Source organism: Musa acuminata, chromosome BXJ2-4, assembly GCF_036884655.1.
Source record: "Musa acuminata AAA Group cultivar baxijiao chromosome BXJ2-4, Cavendish_Baxijiao_AAA, whole genome shotgun sequence".
NCBI lineage: Eukaryota > Viridiplantae > Streptophyta > Magnoliopsida > Zingiberales > Musaceae > Musa > Musa acuminata.
The window spans coordinates 8,792,971-8,811,293 of NC_088341.1; the positions used below are offsets into that span (position 1 = coordinate 8,792,971).

At 41.2% G+C, this 18,323-nt stretch overlaps 3 protein-coding genes across 3 annotated transcripts; 1 reads left to right on the forward strand and 2 right to left on the reverse strand.

The window, feature by feature from the left end:
* Nucleotides 1–1,504: 1,504 nt before the first annotated feature.
* LOC103981223 (protein indeterminate-domain 5, chloroplastic) lies at nt 1,505–5,027 on the reverse strand. Its single transcript, XM_009397872.3, has 3 exons — nt 4,178–5,027; nt 3,644–4,040; nt 1,505–2,771 (listed from the first exon to the last, which is right to left on the reverse strand). Exons 1-3 carry the CDS (start codon nt 4,326–4,328, stop codon nt 1,664–1,666), a joined length of 1,656 nt encoding a protein of 551 aa, XP_009396147.2. The 5' UTR covers nt 4,329–5,027; the 3' UTR covers nt 1,505–1,663.
* A 7,738-nt stretch (nt 5,028–12,765) lies between these two features.
* On the reverse strand, nt 12,766–14,666 carry LOC135608984 (lignin-forming anionic peroxidase-like). Its single transcript, XM_065102073.1, has 4 exons — nt 14,140–14,666; nt 13,857–14,048; nt 13,542–13,710; nt 12,766–13,356 (listed from the first exon to the last, which is right to left on the reverse strand). The coding sequence occupies exons 1-4, from the start codon at nt 14,353–14,355 to the stop codon at nt 12,968–12,970; spliced, it is 966 nt and encodes a 321-aa protein (XP_064958145.1). The 5' UTR covers nt 14,356–14,666; the 3' UTR covers nt 12,766–12,967.
* Nucleotides 14,667–16,359: 1,693 nt separating this feature from the next.
* On the forward strand, nt 16,360–18,226 carry LOC135608985 (lignin-forming anionic peroxidase-like). The gene is made up of 4 exons (XM_065102074.1): nt 16,360–16,862; nt 16,954–17,145; nt 17,292–17,460; nt 17,574–18,226. Exons 1-4 carry the CDS (start codon nt 16,647–16,649, stop codon nt 17,960–17,962), a joined length of 966 nt encoding a protein of 321 aa, XP_064958146.1. The 5' UTR covers nt 16,360–16,646; the 3' UTR covers nt 17,963–18,226.
* The last annotated feature ends 97 nt before the right edge of the window (nt 18,227–18,323 follow it).

Sequence of the window (18,323 nt, forward strand, 5' to 3'; positions counted from 1 at the left end):
CTAAATGTGTTGGGTTTGGATTCGTTTGTGAGGGCAATGCATGTACTTGAGTTGGCATAATATGCCTTTGAAGGTAGCGTTTGCCAGGGAACGGAGCATCTCCTGCTTGGTGGCAGATGACATTCCAAGAACATGTAAGCCAATAGCAATAAGACGACACTTAAAACAAAACCCCTGTCATCAGGTATGCACTCTTTTAATCTGGAATATATGTACTGCTCTTTGTGAGTAACCCATGATTAGGTATTCAGATGCTTAGGTTACATTCATGATTCAGATGCTATCGGAAAACTACGAAAGAATGTTAGGTGTATGGAGGTGACGGGAAGGTTATGATGAGTAACCCATGCAAATACATTACATAGAGCATGCGCTGTTCTTCACGTGTCTTGCTGCTGCCTGCTCCAAACTATCTTCTTTGGCAAAGAAGACGAGTCTGTAGAGGATTGCTCACCCCACCCTTCCCTGATGCCATTGAGCAGTGATGGCGACGGGAGAGGAGGAGAAAAGGAATCCGAAATCCAAAACGACAGCGATATATCATGAGATATTTCTCTCTACCGTCGATCACCACTGCACATCCAGCAGTGGGGATGGGGGGGCGGGGGGATGGAGGGGACGACGACGTGACTCCTCACTCCGACCATGCTAATCTGTGTGTGTGTGAGAGTGAGAGAGAGAGAGAGAGAGGCACCATGTGGGACCAACCAATGCTAGCTAGCTGCATCCGTGAACCTATCGCTCGCCGTGTGGGCCTCCCGAACAGGATGTGCTGTCTTCGCCATTATCCCGAGAACCGATGGCGGTCGCCGCCTCACCGCCGGAGTTGACGATGATTACGACCGTAAGACGATTCCCAACAAATTTAAGGGATAAAAAAAGAAAGATAATAATGAAAAGATTAAAAAAAATGACGATGATGATGAAATTAGAAAAAAAAACTTAATTTAGTGATTTATAATCATAAAATCTATGTGCTCAACTAAAATAAAAAAATAAAATTATAATTATATTAAATCAAATATATGATTTATTTTTTTTCCGCCAAAGAAGTTAATATAGTTTGATTTCAGGAATAATCTGGTGATATTGTAATATTCAATTTGTAATCTTTTTCTGCAATTATTTCCTTTCTCTCTTACGTCAGACGGCAAGCGTGCAGCTGGTGGGCCCATGATGACATCGTTGACGAAGTCAACTTTCGCGTGGCGTAGGCGAAGAAGCATGAAGTACTTCGGTAGTCGTAGTGATCACTGTGGATGAGAGACTGTGTCGGTAGAAATTTCAACACATTCTTTCAACCTGATATTTTATCTCTCTCTCTCTCTCTCTCTCTCTCTCTGTGCCCGCGGCATGCTCACGCATGACATGAATGGATGCAGAGCGAGAGAAGAGGAGGAGTAAGAAGATGTACGTATGCTGCATTATTCTAACCAGTTGTTACTCTCACATATGGGGTTCCATCCATGGTACCTTCCATTAACTTCAAGGAGGCAGGCGTCCGAGAACGAAAATTTTGCAGGTTAAGATTGCCTTGAGACCTTAAAGATAACGCTTGCTAATGCAAAGTCCAGTTATTGCGATCCTACTAAACTAGCTTTAACAGTGACAGTACAAACAGTAAGAACAATACCTGCTAAGTCTGCCTCGTCTTCAGTATCAATTACTGCAGACTGCCACCGACAAAAGATCGAGTCGAGGATCCAGACTTCAGTTCCGGATCGAGAGAGCTGATGTCGATGCCGAGATGCTGCTCTCTTTGCGTTATCCCCCCCCTCCTCATCATGCTTCCAACCCCAAGGAAATCTCTGGTTAAACTGTCAGAGGTTCCAAGGCCACTGGCGGATAGGTTACGCTGTAGCTTGCTCTCGTTCATGTTGCCGATGCCTGAGATGAAGCCGCTGAACCCAGTCTTTTGATGATTCCCACCATTAAATGTACTGGTGTTTCCGTTGGTGAGGGAGTTCATAAGGTCTTGGAAATGGCTCTCGTTCTCCACCTGGGTTGCTGATGCCTGAAAACCTGCATTCTTTGAATTGCTGGAATATAAGCTGCCGATTCCTCTAAGCAAGGAGCTCGCACTGCTACAACTGGATGTTGCACCCATCTGCGCGGCCTTCTGAAGAAGCGCAGTTGCTGACATGTGTGGTGGCACCGATTCAGTGGTCACCGATTGGCCAAACATGTTTGCATCGATATGGTTGCTGATGAGATGATTTCCTGCGAAGAGTGTGTTTGGCTCATTGCTTCCACTAGCGTTGTTGAAATGATCAGAGATCAGCAGGTGAGCATTTTGGTTGATCCCAGAGTTGCTGCTGTTGGTGATGACGCTCCTGTTGTTACTGTTGGAGAAGATGCTAAGGTTGAAAAGATCGGTCGCAGCCGCGGCAGAGGAGGAGGACGAGGCATTGGTGTTGTGTTGGAGGTGATCCTGTAGTTGCATCAAGCCATGGAAAGGTTTACTTTGAAGCAACTGAGTGTCTTCATGGATGTCTTGGCTCGATCCGCTGCCGAGAAAGAAGGGAGTGGCAGACTGAGGTGGTCGGAAGGACGGCAAGGTGACATGGTTGAACGGTGCTGCACTGTCATTTCCACAATGCGTCTGCTCCTGTAAGGATGAGAGTTGCGAATTCAACTGAGGAAGGCCCAAATGTATTCCGGTGTTGCCATAGAAGTGGCTGCCGCCAATGGTGTTGATGCCGGCTGGGATCCTCGCACTTTCCTGTGCTAATGCATCGCAGAAGGCTCTATGGGTAATGAAGCTATCACGCCTGCACCAAACACGATAAAAGATTAATGTATCAGTTGTTCTGAATTCACTGGCTTTTGTTATGCTATCAGAGAAGGATTTGAGAGGAAACTCCCTTGAAGCTGAAGACACACCCCCATCGAAGTCCTTCGGATCATGAAAACCACCGATGGATAATGGCACTTTCTAACTCAATGCACAGCTCCCTTACGCGAAGAAGCAACAGGAGGCTTCACATCCCAAGTGATGTCTCGCACCTCCGGACAAGAATAATTTGCTCACAGCCAAAGTCGATTCTCATGAAATGGTGGACCTCTGAATGCATTCAGTAGCCATGCCGTGTTGCCCACATATCTCCAACTCACAAGACAACAAAGTGGCCTGCTAAGCATTGCCTCCAGGTCACCACGTGAATAGGAGTGCGAGCGAGCGAGAGAGAGAGAGAGAGAGAGAGAGAGAGAGAAAGAGAGAGAGAGAGGAAAAGGAGCTTGGCGTTGGTTTCGAGGGAGAAAGATGAGCTCCTTTTGTTTGAAATCTCAATGTTCATAACAGTTGATTCAGTTCCATCGAGACAATTCACGTGGGTGCAGTTCGTCGCTGCATGCTCCGATCTTTTTCTCACTTTTGGCACCTGGGAATCCAGTCCTAACAACCCTAACCCTAACACAGCTGCGACTCCAGGAATCCCAATCACTGAAACCGAGAAGACGATGTGCAAGACTTTTGTGTGTGAGTGAGTGAGTGAGTGAGTGCAGTACAGTGCAGTGGGCAGTACCATCATCATCATCATCATGACCAAAAGATCTAAGGGGACATGCATGAACGCTGATAGATGCTCCAATAATGGATTCTTCAGCATCAATAGATCAAGGATGCATGTAGTGGAAGTGGTACCTGGAGAACAGGGTTCCGCAGTCACAGCGGTACTCGCGAGTACCGCAGGTCTTGGAATGCGCCTTCCAATCCGACTGCACGGCATAACGCTTCGAGCACTTGTCGCACTTCCACTTCTTCTCGCCATGCTTGCGGCAGTAGTGCTTCTTGATGCCGGTGAGGTCGCCAAGGGCGCGTGAGGGCTCGTGGTGGACGCATGTCGGCTCCGGGCAGATGTACACGCGGCGACGGACCTCCTTGGGGTTCTTCTGCTTCAGCTTCCATGGTAGGTTGTGGCCGCGCCGGTGCAGCTGCAGGTTCTGCTCCCGCTGGAACCCCTTGTTGCACACCTCGCAGATGAACCTATTCGTCGCAAGAAGCGTCTTTGGTGACAGAGCGACCACCTCGGCGTCGGGATCTGTGGATTAAATCGAACTCCATGTAATCATAATTGATGAATTAACAGCAGAATTAAAGGAAAATTAGTAGCAGCAAAGATTAGGATCTGTGAATTAGGGTTTCTGCATGCGGGTGGTTGTAAGTTTGGATACTTGCTTGGATTTCCCGGGAGGTTCCTCTTTTTCTTGGGAGGAGCAGCTGCCGTCGGCGTCGACGATGATGATGGCTGTGGCCGCTGCTGCTGGGTGTTGAGCTTCTCCTCCTCTCTGATTCCAAAGAAAGGTACCGACGACGAAGCCGTTGCCATCTTCTTCTTGGATGTGTTCTTGGTCTCCCTACTCTCAGTAGAAGCTGCTTTCTGGTTTCTGTAAGGATCACTGATGAGTCCAAATCAAAGCCACAAAAGAGCCATCGCTACACAACATGCAACCACCGTCTCGCCTTTGTTCTATCCATCACTGTGTAGCTATCCCTTTTCTAGATCCAAGGGAAGGGGAGGAGGAGGGCAAGAACCCAAATCTTAGTACGCGAGTGTGGATCTACACACCAACAAGACAGACCCTAAACAAAAACCTCCAAATTCTACCACCTGGTGACTCTTGCTACCTCTACTAGAGAACAAAGGGAGCCGGCAATCCAAACAAACAGTTGCACTCGAAGCCAAATACAAGGAGAGAAAGAGTGAGAGAGGGATAGAAGAAAACAAAGGAGCACAAAACCAAACTAAAGAGAACCTCTTCCCTTCCCTTCTCTTTGTTCTTCTGCTACTCCTTGTTGGAGGGAGAGAACAAAGGGTTGCTCTGTGGTTTCTTTGGGTTCCTCGAAACCATCTCTTTCTCTCTTCTTCCCCTACGGATGATTCTTCTTCTTCTTCTCCACCTTTCCCCTTCGGACCTCTATCCTTCCTTACTCCTTCACACCACACATAAGCAATCCACCAAAATTTTCTGTATATAAATTCGCAGAGAGAGAGAGAGAGAAAGAGACAGAGACAGAGAAAGAAAGATGGTGTCACATAGGCAAGAGTGTGGCTGTGTGAGATGGGGCCCACGAGACTGTAGACCTTACCCTCTCTCTACCCCACCTCGTTCTACCGTTTGGAGTCGACATGGGAGGGACATGAGGACAAAAGCCAGCCTCTCATTCCAACCCTCTCAAGCCAGACCAGTAGAAATGAACAGCAGTGATAGCACATTCTCCATCTTGCTGCAAGTCAAAATTAGATTTCAATTCTATGGACACTGGTGAAAACATGGATATATGGTTCTCTTCCTCAATATCAAATGCCTACATGTATGTACGTATACATCAATGCAGGAGAAAATTCTTTATGAATACAACTTGACATGTAAAACAAATGTGACAGAGAGGTTTGTCTTGATGAGGTTTACAAAGCAGTTTCTGCATGCTGTAGCAGTCACTGCATGTAAACAATTAAGACGAGTTTAGATTAGTAGTTGACAAAACTAGAGAATAAATGTGGCAGTTAAAGTATAGTATATATTCCAAAGAATTTTATTTTGGAGTGTGGTTAAATAAGTTTAGAATATGACTATTATACATATGGCTTACAATTGGTGAGATTTAGGGCTTTTGTGGTTGAGAAAGATTAAGAGCTGCTGCCTTGTTTTTCCCTCTTTGGATTATTAAATCAACCATCTTCTAGGTAATTTGTGTATATTATATCATAGATGAATCAGAAAAGACGATGACCGATATGATTAGTAATTTTAACAAAGCAAATAATTCTCTATCGGATAGAGGCGAAATTTCATCTTCTTGGAGTAGATGATTTTATTTTCAAAGGAAGCATAAATTTTTTTTTTTTTTATTTTTGATACAAGAGAATTTATAAATCAAGATAAACGATCGGTAGATAAAAAAATCTTGATGAAGATATTTAGATATTGAAATAGAAAGTACAATAAATATAGACCAAGTCATGGACTCTGATGAATTATTTAGTAGTGATGTTGAAAATTTCAGCTTGTTGTTTTAATTAATTTATATTAGGAAATTTGACAAAAACAGTTTTCGATACATTAATTTATAGGGAGGATTTTTCGGATCGATGGCTATGGTGGATAACATGATGATATAACTTTCCGAGCTTATGAAAAATGTTGCATGTGGTTACTATTGTATAATTACTTTTCTTAGTATTGTTTTTGTCCAAAAAAAAAAGCTTAGAATGTTGAAAGTTATATTAGAAATAATTTGCTAATAAAATTATGAGTTATATTAAATTTGTGATATTAAGAGAGAGATAGTAGGAAAGACAAAGATTGAGATCAAACAAAATGTTGCTCTTGAACACCTTTCTTCTACTCTTATATTGTTTATTATTTAGGAATTATTGAAGTCGGCCATCTTTCAAGTAATTTTCCAGCATAGTCGACATATAAAAATTTTGTTGCAGCCAATCAAAACCTTTTTGTTTGATTAAAAATACAAACAAAAACATAGTTGTCCACTCTTTGGTGTTTGGGAGTTTCACATAGCCATAATGGTAGGACCATTGAAGTTTAATGAATTCACTGCATTTATTCCCATGCAAACAAAGTTTAAGAAGGTTCAATTTAATGAAAGTACCAAATGTGTAGTACTGTCAGTCCAAGAAATGCAAGCCTAAAGTCTTTTTCCTAAAAGAAAACTGTTCATTGAGTGCTAAAAGTAAACGTATGATAGGAGGAAGAAAAAGAGATGAGGGATGAAACAATATAGTAAGAAGAGTGGGTCATTCATTTGGTTCTGACCCTCTTAGCTAATATGTCAGCTTCAAAATTGTGTGTCATGGGAGTGTAACTCCACTTACGTACGTTAGTGAGAGAAACAAGAGAAAGACAGATTGTGATGGATGCTGATGTTTCATGGAGCCTGTTCAAGGTTAACAGATATTTGATGAGTTATTTGTGAAAATGATAGATAAAAATTAATTTTAAATAAATAGAATTTGAATGGATAATATCTTTTCAAGCGAACAAACATGATTTTTTAACCGAAAGAATATATCTTTTTATTCTTATGAGTCTCTTCAATATAGACATCGTCGTCATATTGACTTGATAGAAATGATATAATGCAAATAAAGTTTATTATTATTATAATAAACTAATTACATATTATTTTAGGTAATTAGCTAGTATTTCGATTTCTATACTTTAAAATGTTATATTGATATCTCTATAGTTACAAAAGTGAAATATCTATATAGAGTGGTGAAAGGACTGATCGACAACTACATCGATATCGATATAAATACAGAGCGATTCTCATCTCTTGTCATCGCTCTACTCATCCATAATAGTCATTTGTGATCCCCAACGATTTCATCCGTCATTGCCAACTATAATATTAAAATTATTTTTTTTTTCTTATTTTTATATTTTTTATTAGTAAAATTGATAATTTTAAAGTAAAATGAACTTAGATATTTTACTTTTATAACTATAGTAATGTCAATATATTTTTTTAAAATGTAAGGACTGAAATACTAAAAGTAGATGATCTATAATTAGTTCTATTGTAATTTAGAGTGCTACTATTACAAGAAATAATTATTGTCTCTTGGGTGATGATTACTATTAAAATATAAGTATCAAAATTCATCTTAGGGAGAAAGAGTCTAGCTCGACCAACTCATTTATGATCTAACCTAAGTTATCCTTTCATATTAACCCTTTTCTTTCAATAAAGTTATTTTGGATAAAACAAATATAACTTTCAACTAGCCCGAACAAATAGGCAGCCTATAGCCAAGACATACAAAATCAGAATTAGGAGTAAACGAGCCTTCAAGATGAGATCAAAATCTTGTAAATAGAATTCAAGATGTTAGGAACTATGAAAATGCGGAGATACAAAGTTATTCTCTTCACCAGAAACCAATTCAAAGTTTGAATCTTGCATTGATGAGCTATTGGAATATTTATAGATTGCTGGACATCAAGAGAAGTCAAGGGTTGACAACTTCATGATGCATTTATAGATACATGATTTGTGTTTCATTCACAGACCAGGTTGATGTTGGATTTACTTCAATTAAAAGGCTAAGTACTATTAGTCTAGGTTGGATTTAGCCTTTGATGCTTTATACTGCCTAATCTAAACTATTGGAAGATTGATTTGGTTGACTTGGCACTCGACACGAGACAAGTCAATTCCATACCAATTTGATCGCTGTCTGACGCAACGATCGGTGATGTGACTCGTTTTGTTGATGGCTACTTGTTGTACTGTCATGATCTCTCATTCAATCAGACAAAGATGCCCTTCTTCTACCTTCATCTCTCTAGTCTTCAACAATTACAAGCACAATTGTGGAGTGAGATTGTCTTGTGAAGATTTAGCAGAGTTCTAATTAAGGGCCAAAATTTGTAATTTTCCTTACCCTTTTAGAATCACAAATAATTAAAACTTTCATAAATTTCTCTCTACATCTTCTTCGACCTTTAGTAGTAATTATATTTTCTTGTCTAATACGATCTTCATCTTTTTATATCATAACAAAATTATATTTGATTATTTATTAAAAAAAATATATTTTTTTTTCTATGATTTACGTGATATATCTCGTTTTGCAAGAATTGTTACGCTTGAGAATTAGATATTTGAAAGTTGTCTATATTCGCTTGTATGTTCTTTGTAGATCTGACATCACCGATAAGACTGATGTTAAAGGCATACTCAATAACATCGTATGTTCAAGTAAACACAACACTCTAGTGAGAATCAAAAATAAAAATTTGGATAAAGAATCATCATTGAGAAGCTCATATTATGGAGAATGATGAAATATTCAAGTCATAAATATTTTTATAAATATCCTTTCATATTGATGTGATAGGAATGGTTTATTTAAACTCCACATGTTGAATCTTGATTGGTCAAAATATTGACTTTATACCTATCATAAAATATTATTGATTGTTTTTTAAGATAAAGTGATAAAAGTATTCATCAATGTTTCTCCTGCTTGTGTTTTGCTACATGACAAACAAGGTGTTGGCTGTACACCCAAGAATATGAAACACGGGGTCTGTGTCTCTGGTCTCTGGTCCCTCAACATTACATACATGATTGATAAGTATCACCACCCAGTATCATAGAATAATACCAAGCAGACACATCTTCCCATAGGCCCTATCACCCACCCCACACCATATATATATATATATATATATATATATATATATATATATATATATATATATATATATATATATATATATATATATATATATATATATATATATATATATATATACTACTCAGCACACAGCCCACAGGCCATGCCACTTTCCCTTGGGAATTGAAACCTGTAAATATGCACTGTGCTACCTGATGAAAGATACCTTCAATTGTTCTTCTCATCAACTAGCAAAGTGTTGCAAAGATCTGAGACTCCACAGGAGTTGTGCGGTGAGCAAAAGGAGAAGACATGTCCACAACTTTGCTGAGGTAGGAACAGCATGCAAGTTCCCATCACATCATTCCCCAGACTAAGAAAGTTAGGTGACCGACTGCATGTCATCAGCCTTTCGCCCAGGGAATATCCTTAGGTTTGAAGCTTTGGTATGGGTGATGACACGGCCATTTGTTTTGCGTGCCAAGGTAGGAGAGATGTGGACAGGTAGAGGAGTAGGCAGCTGGTAGGAGAGAGAGAGAGAGAGAGAGAGAGAGAGAGAGAGAGAGAGAGAGAGAGAGCTAAGTGTACTTGTTTATGGGTTTCGTAGGATATGATTAATGGATAATAATTGATGATCAAGTTGGAGTAAAGATGGAATTATTTGGTACAGCTTTTAGGCTCACTCAAAGTGTTGCCATCTTTCCCGCTGCAAAAGGCAGATCGATCCATGTCCTACGATCAATCACAAAATGATTGTTGAAGGCATCCATGATGAGCTCCTGCTGGAGGTCTTGGGCGGAGGAGTAGGCTCTTCACGTCGTACAGCCTTACTATCTCGGGATAGCGACGCAACGATGGGGATTCGAGATAAAGTTTGTGAGGACAATGATGCCCTGCCACCTTGAATTCACATCTCAATCAGTGTCTCTTTGTACTGAGAGAGAGGGAGAGAGAGAGAGAGAGGTGGACTTTCATGGTGAACTACAACTCTCAAGTGAGTGCTGTATTCTGTGGGAAGTCCCCTATGCTTCTGCTTTCTTAAGCCTCGCGAGTGACTCTACATGTGATCAACATCTTCTGAAGATGAACGAGAGAGAGAGAGAGAGAGAGATGAAGCAGTACGTTTCGTCGCCCTAGACTGCTCATGTGGACCAGTGTGTTGTATAGGTAGGACAGCATTGGGGGCCGACATGTGTGTAATCTCGGTAAGCTCACTCGACAACCCTTACAGTGGTCAGCAATGAGAATTTGCCAGCTATTATTTCTGTCTCCGTTTATTATTTTCATATTTCCAATATTGCGCTAATTGTTTTTCCTCAGATATATATTGTTTTGGGGAATGATGCAACATTTGAAACGCTAAATCCATTATTTTTTCTTATTTTTAGAAAAAAATCATCATTTAAAATCTTAAATCCTTACTGAGTGGATTTAATGCATCATTATTAGATGAATATTATAGATATAACATTTACAACGAATGGGACCCTCTTCGATTTTGACCTAAATAGCACTTTTACAGTTGACCCTGAGAAACTAGAGGATCTAATCAGAGTTGACTCTCACAGAGGAATTAAATTCTGATGCTGGGTGTGATGTCCCAACCACTTTCTCATCTCTCTCATTCTCTGCTCATAAGTTTCTTCTCCGTTTTGTCTAACTCAAGAACCAAAGAGTGGGAGGAGGAAGCCACTCTCATGCACATCATGTCACTCACCATAGAGTCAACGTTGACTTTCATACTTCCTTCTCTAAGTCAAATCATAGTCTTTCATACTACTTTCACAAGAAGCTAATCCAAAAGACTCCATTAAATGTTAAAAAAAGAAGAAAAACCAAGTCACTAGCCCACCATTTCATTCTTTTTTGTACCTCTTAAAATTAGGAAATTGTGAGGGAGACAAAATGCTGGTCTGTACTCTCCCTCCTCCTCCCCACTGCTTCCCAACATAAGAGAACCCCTCTCTCTCTCTCTCTCTCTCTTAATCACTCATGCAGACACAATTTTATTTTCTTCATTTTCTTCTGGTTAATTGTTATCCCCACTGCCCCCATCCATGTCTACCTTGTAAAGCACACTAGAGAGCCAGAGCTGAAGGGAAAAGCCAATCAATCACCAGAGAGAGAGAGAGAGAGAGAGAATGATTGAGAGAATAAGAGGAACATCAAATCATGCAACAAAAATTGCAGAGATTGGCAGCACACTGGGAGTAGTAGTCCGAATAAAGACAGGAATAAAGGAACCCAACCATAATCTCATCTCTTGTTTCCGTTGTGCAGATGATTGCAATCCTCGTGACCACGGAATCAATCAGCAGTCGTCGCCTCGTCCCCACACCCAAAAGCCAGCCCCGGTAAAAAGCCTGCGGTGGTTGGCTTCAAGCACCTCTACTCACCACCACCACCACCTTTCCACCTAAATGTGAGAGCACTGTCACCGGATCCCCATGCAGGTGGATGTTCCTACTGTTGTCCTCTTCGCCTTGGCCTCCTCTGCCTCGCTCATTCTCTTTATAAGCTTTCATTTCACCCACTCCATGCTCTGTAACAGGTTTCTCTGTAGTAGAACCACCAATCATTGCTGCCCTTTCTACTTCGGCTCATCATACACATCAAATAGCTGCAGCAACAGGCCACCTAAAATGCTACAAGAATGGACTTTGGTGGTCATTTATCGGTGGTGGTCCTGTGCAGAAACGAGAGCGGCAGACGGCGAAATAGCCACTCCCTCATCTTTTGTATATGCATGCATGTATACAAATACCATCATTTTGGAAGAAGAAGAAGAAGAAGACGCAGGGAGATGAGAATTGGGGTGACACAGGCAAAGGAGACATGGCTTGTCTCGTAGCAGCTGGAATCATACGGTCCACATAGATTCTACGCTCCTTGCCTGAGGTGGCAGCGGCCCCACCGCCTCACGCTGAACGAAGTGGGCCCAACCCATGTGGGTTAGTCTGCTCGGGGGAACAGCGAGATGTGGGGCCCTCCTCGGCCGGCTGGTCGGCCTCCAATCGACGAATTGGCTCCGTTCTGCTTTTGTGATCCGAACCCGAAACCCGATCCGGTTCGGGTCGACGAGTCCGCTTCCAAGTTATCGCAGGTTCATAAGGTGAATAAGGTTTACATACTACGAATTATTAGATGTTTTAAGAATATAAATGTGTAAATCTTGTCTCATCTTCATCTACAAACTTAAGATTGTGGATGAAGTAATAATGATCGATAATTATTTACTATAAAATTATAACCATGCAATTCAATTTCATCATTTCTAATTTGATCACATAAGATGTCACTCCAAGCCACAATTTGGACCAACTCAATCAATTTTTGGGCTGATCTCACATGTAACCTATTAGCCATGATGAGCCCACTAAAACCATAACGTAGGCCGAGAATGCAGAGAACATAGAATTCATCAATGGTCTTTCTTTTCCAAATCCTTCAGAGTTTGATGTTACTTCTATTAGTCATCATTTAACACCGTCAATCTCACATAATGAAACCCTAATATGTCGAAGATAAGATCCTTGATAGCATGGCCTCCACGGAGATTGAAATTAGATGAGAACGAACTTAGGATCTGACACAATCCGTGGGTTGAACGACAGCATTGAAGAACCAGAAACGAATCATTTATAGCATCGTATTGACGTAAGAAAATGGCAATATAAGTTTGATTTCAGTCGGTCTGCTGTTTGATTACAGCTTATTCACAGCAACCAAGTCAAAAGAATCAATCAAACAACAACACGGCACAATTTGCTCCACACAAGAAGAAGAAGAAGAAGAAGAAAAATGATGTACTGTGGATATCAGTTGGTGGCGCTGCAGATCTTTCTGATCTCCCCAGCTGAGCCGATGAGAGGGCTGATATCCCCCATCTTCACCATGGCATCCGCGAAATCCGAAAAGAAAGCAGCCTGATCCTTACTGTAAAGCCTGACGATGTCGTCGGTCGGCCCACGATTGAAGAGGACCTGGTCGGAGTGCAGCAGGCCCTTGTTGGTGAGGAGGTTCTTGTAGTAGTTGTTGTCGAAGGAGTTGGGCGTCACGAGGTCAAGCGGCGCCAAGGTGTTGTTGCCGACAGCCGTTGATGGACACCTACGGCTTCGCGTTTTGGCGAAGCCGGAGTCGATGTTTGTTTCGCCGTAGATCCTTCCTCGGAAAGTGACACAACGAGCCTGCCCAATGGTGTGTGCACCTGAAACGATACGTAGTGTTCAGCTTAATTACATTTCGATTATATAGATATATATATATATATATATATATATATATATATATATATATATATATATATATATATATATATATATATATATATATATATATATATATATATATATATATATATATATATGGTCACAGAATTAAGCTTCGATTTACCTGAGAGGGCAACCATGTCTTTGACGCTGAGTCCTTGTCGATCGAATAGAGAAATAAGTTTGTCGAGGTCGTCGACGGTGGCTATCGGCAAGTTTTGCTCGGCCAGATCTTTGTTAGCGGCGGTTGAGTCCCTTCTTCCGAGCTTCACCGTCCATGTCGGGCCACCCACCTGTCATCAAGTTATATTAGATTGAAAGAGGAGCAGCAGCTCGGTGCACAGAGCATCCGTTGATAGGAAAACGTCCAATTGTACAGTGTTAACCTCATTCAAAACATTATATATATCTTATCGATTAATGAAAACACAGGACTTACATATGCTGAGGAATCCCGAGCAGCGACTGCTAGAATATCAGCACAAGAAACTACTCCCGGACACACCTCCTCCACCGCGGCTTTGATGCTATCAATGACTTCATATCCTCTGGCTGATTGGAAGTTCTGTAGGGCCTTTTGCTCGCTTATAATGCCTTTGCCATCTTTCAGCAAGAGCGAAGCATCACATCCCTGATACATGCATCAGTACCAGCATCAGCATCAAACCCTTGTACTTGGTTTTAGCAAGTTCGCCGGGAAATGTATCCTACGCATTCTTTACCTGAACAAAGCAATCATGGAAATGGAGGCGGATGATGGATGCCGCCATGCGTCTCTCTCTTGCGATCGCAGACCTTACCGCGGTCCTAATGGTGGAGAGTGCTTGTGGGCAGGAATTGGCGTAATATTTGGGTGTCAGATGCGCTTCACAGGACACCATCGCCAGGAACAGCAGCATGGAAGCTAAGTTAAACCTGGAAACTGCAGAACGACTCATATTTGTTTGTGTAGTGGCTAGCGTGTGTCTATGGCTTTGCTGAAGGAATGATTGACCACCTTCTGGGTGATGGAAACAAGGAGGAAGAGATGGGTAAGATGAATGTTTTGTTACTTGGGATGACAGAGTAGGGGGGGCAATTTATAGCTCGCAAAGCTCGGAGCAAGAGGAAGTTCTCTGCACTCAACCACAGTTGGATCAGGCGATTTCGTCCCACGCGCTGTAGCCGCTTCAAAGTTGCTCCTTCAAAGTTTTCTGCAGCTTCTCTGCAATGAAATTGTCTTCCAAAACTTGGCCGAGAGCTTCTTCTCGACAGCTTCTTCCATCTTCCGTCCTGCGAGTTGCTGTTGTGTGAGAACATTAATAGCACACGGACACAACAAAGCGACCCTCGGTTCCCTTCTGCATGAGGTGCGGGATCACCGTCCATCAACATGATGGACGGTTAATATGCGTTTTAGTGGGTGTGGCTCGGTGCGATAGTCCCAATTTGACATTGTCTTCCAATGACGTAATCAAATAGCAAATTGACTTTCTGTCCGGAAAGGTGACCAAAATGAGTTGGAAATCGGCTGCGTGGCATTGACATTGGTCACAAATTAAGTTCATTGCAGCAAACTTGTATATTCTTAGATTGCCGATTTGACCCTTTTAAATTTCTCTAACTCCGCTGGATTCTTCTACTTGTTTAATTATAACATATAAGTCCATATAATAATAATCAAATCTTCAATAGGAAAGAATCCAACATTACGCACGAGGCATCGAGGAAGACAAGATTTCATATTAAGAGTGTATAAAGTATCTTAAGAAGGGATTTTCCCATGAAAAGGACCCTCCTTTTGTTTATTTTTTTTCTCCAAAGCAACCCCTTTTGATAAATGATAAGAATATGACATCATTATGATACAATTTATATTACAAACAGAAATCATGTGAATATACAAGGATAAAGTTTTTAAAAAACCTTAATTTATATTTTTTTCATAATTTTTTTTTTATTCTTACAAAGCATCTTTTGTTTTTTTAAATATGATATTACTCTTATGTCTTCCCATAATTACCTCCGTATGTCTAGCTGCACTAGGGTCTACCATAGTTATTTTCACTATCATTCAGGAATAACCACTATGATGATATTATTATTGTCTCGACCTATATTTTAATTTATCATACCAATGACCCTTGTTATGATGGGAATCCGCATGATGATAGCCTACAAGATCTCTCTCTTCTTATTTTTCTAGTTTGCTCCCAATCGTAGGAGAGTTAATGAAGGGAGAGAGATCGATATAGTGACAATATCACCGTAACGATGATTTATGAAAGGCGACTACAACAATCCATAATGCAATAGGATGGAGGAGGTGAATATGATGAAATACAGGGGTAATATCATCGTTTAAAAAAATAAAAGATGACCTATAAGAATAAAATAAAAATAGATGTTATATGAGAACAAGTTAAACATTTGAGATTTTTTTTGTTAAATTTAACCAAAATATAATGCTAATTATTAAAATATTTATTATATATATTCTTTGATAAATCTAATAATCAGTTTAAAAGCTAAAAAAAAGATTAAGTTGGAGGCATAAACAAATGAAAAATGAGCAAAACACTTGTTCATTACTTCCTACCAGAAAATAATATATTTCTATTGAAATCTTGATTATTATATGAATTACCATGCTATAATTAAATAATCAAGAAGAATATAATGGCGTCTGCAAATTTCGACGAGGGTCAAATTCGCTATTTCAGGCATGTGAATAAAGCATTGTCAACGACAAGCAGCGCTTTCCACAGCTCATCTTTCCCACAGTTGCGAACAAAAGGTCAGCACATCACTAAAAGACCATGTCAAATTGGGACTATCCCACCATGTCGATGAACGGTGATCGCTCACTCCATGCCGCAGGGAACCCACGACCGCTCTGTTACATCCATGTGCTATTAATGTTCTTACCAAATACCAACCTCGCTGGACCGGAAGCTGTCGAGAAGAAGCTCTCGACCAAGTTTTGGAAGACCATTTCATTGCAGAGAAGCTGCAGAAAACTTTGAAGCGGTTACAGCGCGTGGGACGAAATCGCCTGATCCAACTGTGGTTGAGTGCAGAGATCTTCCTCTCGCTCCGAGCTTTGGGAGCTATAAATTGCCCCCTGTCATCCCAAGTAACAAAACATTCCTCTTACCCATCTCTTCCTCCTTGTTTCCATCACCCAGAAGGTGGTCAATCATTCCTTCAGCAAAGCCATAGACACACGCTAGCCACTACACAAACAAATATGAGTCGTTCTGCAGTTTCCAGGTTTAACTTAGCTTCCATGCTGCTGTTCCTGGCGATGGTGTCCTGTGAAGCGCATCTGACACCCAAATATTACGCCAATTCCTGCCCACAAGCACTCTCCACCATTAGGACCGCGGTAAGGTCTGCGATCGCAAGAGAGAGACGCATGGCGGCATCCATCATCCGCCTCCATTTCCATGATTGCTTTGTTCAGGTAAAGAATGCGTAGGATACATTTCCCGGCGAACTTGCTAAAACCAAGTACAAGGGTTTGATGCTGATGCTGGTACTGATGCATGTATCAGGGATGTGATGCTTCGCTCTTGCTGAAAGATGGCAAAGGCATTATAAGCGAGCAAAAGGCCCTACAGAACTTCCAATCAGCCAGAGGATATGAAGTCATTGATAGCATCAAAGCCGCGGTGGAGGAGGTGTGTCCGGGAGTAGTTTCTTGTGCTGATATTCTAGCAGTCGCTGCTCGGGATTCCTCAGCATATGTAAGTCCTGTGTTTTCATTAATCGATAAGATATATATAATGTTTTGAATGAGGTTAACACTGTACAATTGGACGTTTTCCTATCAACGGATGCTCTGTGCACCGAGCTGCTGCTCCTCTTTCAATCTAATATAACTTGATGACAGGTGGGTGGCCCGACATGGACGGTGAAGCTCGGAAGAAGGGACTCAACCGCCGCTAACAAAGATCTGGCCGAGCAAAACTTGCCGATAGCCACCGTCGACGACCTCGACAAACTTATTTCTCTATTCGATCGACAAGGACTCAGCGTCAAAGACATGGTTGCCCTCTCAGGTAAATCGAAGCTTAATTCTGTGACCATATATATATATATATATATATATATATATATATATATATCTATATAATCGAAATGTAATTAAGCTGAACACTACGTATCGTTTCAGGTGCACACACCATTGGGCAGGCTCGTTGTGTCACTTTCCGAGGAAGGATCTACGGCGAAACAAACATCGACTCCGGCTTCGCCAAAACGCGAAGCCGTAGGTGTCCATCGACGGCTGTCGGCAACAACACCTTGGCGCCGCTTGACCTCGTGACGCCCAACTCCTTCGACAACAACTACTACAAGAACCTCCTCACCAACAAGGGCCTGCTGCACTCCGACCAAGTCCTCTTCAACGGTGGGCCGACCGACGACATCGTCAGGTTTTACAGTAAGGATCAGGCTGCTTTCTTTTCGGATTTCGCGGATGCCATGGTGAAGATGGGGGATATCAGCCCTCTCATCGGCTCAGCTGGGGAGATCAGAAAGATCTGCAGCGCCACCAACTGATATCCACAGTACATCATTTTTCTTCTTCTTCTTCTTCTTGTGTGGAGCAAATTGTGCCGTGTTGTTGTTTGATTGATTCTTTTGACTTTGTTGCTTTGAATAAGCTGTAAGCTGTAAGTAGCATGGAGCTAATGGCGGATGGAACAGAGACCTGTTGAATTCAAACATTTAATTGGGACTTACATTAATTAGATGCTATGTTACAATCTACTTTTGGTGATGCCACTTTAACCTACGCTACATCAAGAATTTATGGAAGAAAGCATTCACCACCATAATATTATCCAGTTAATTATCCCAAAAATATGTACTTTTTGTCTATTTTATTTTAGTGCATAGAGCCTGTCAATTAAAAATATAA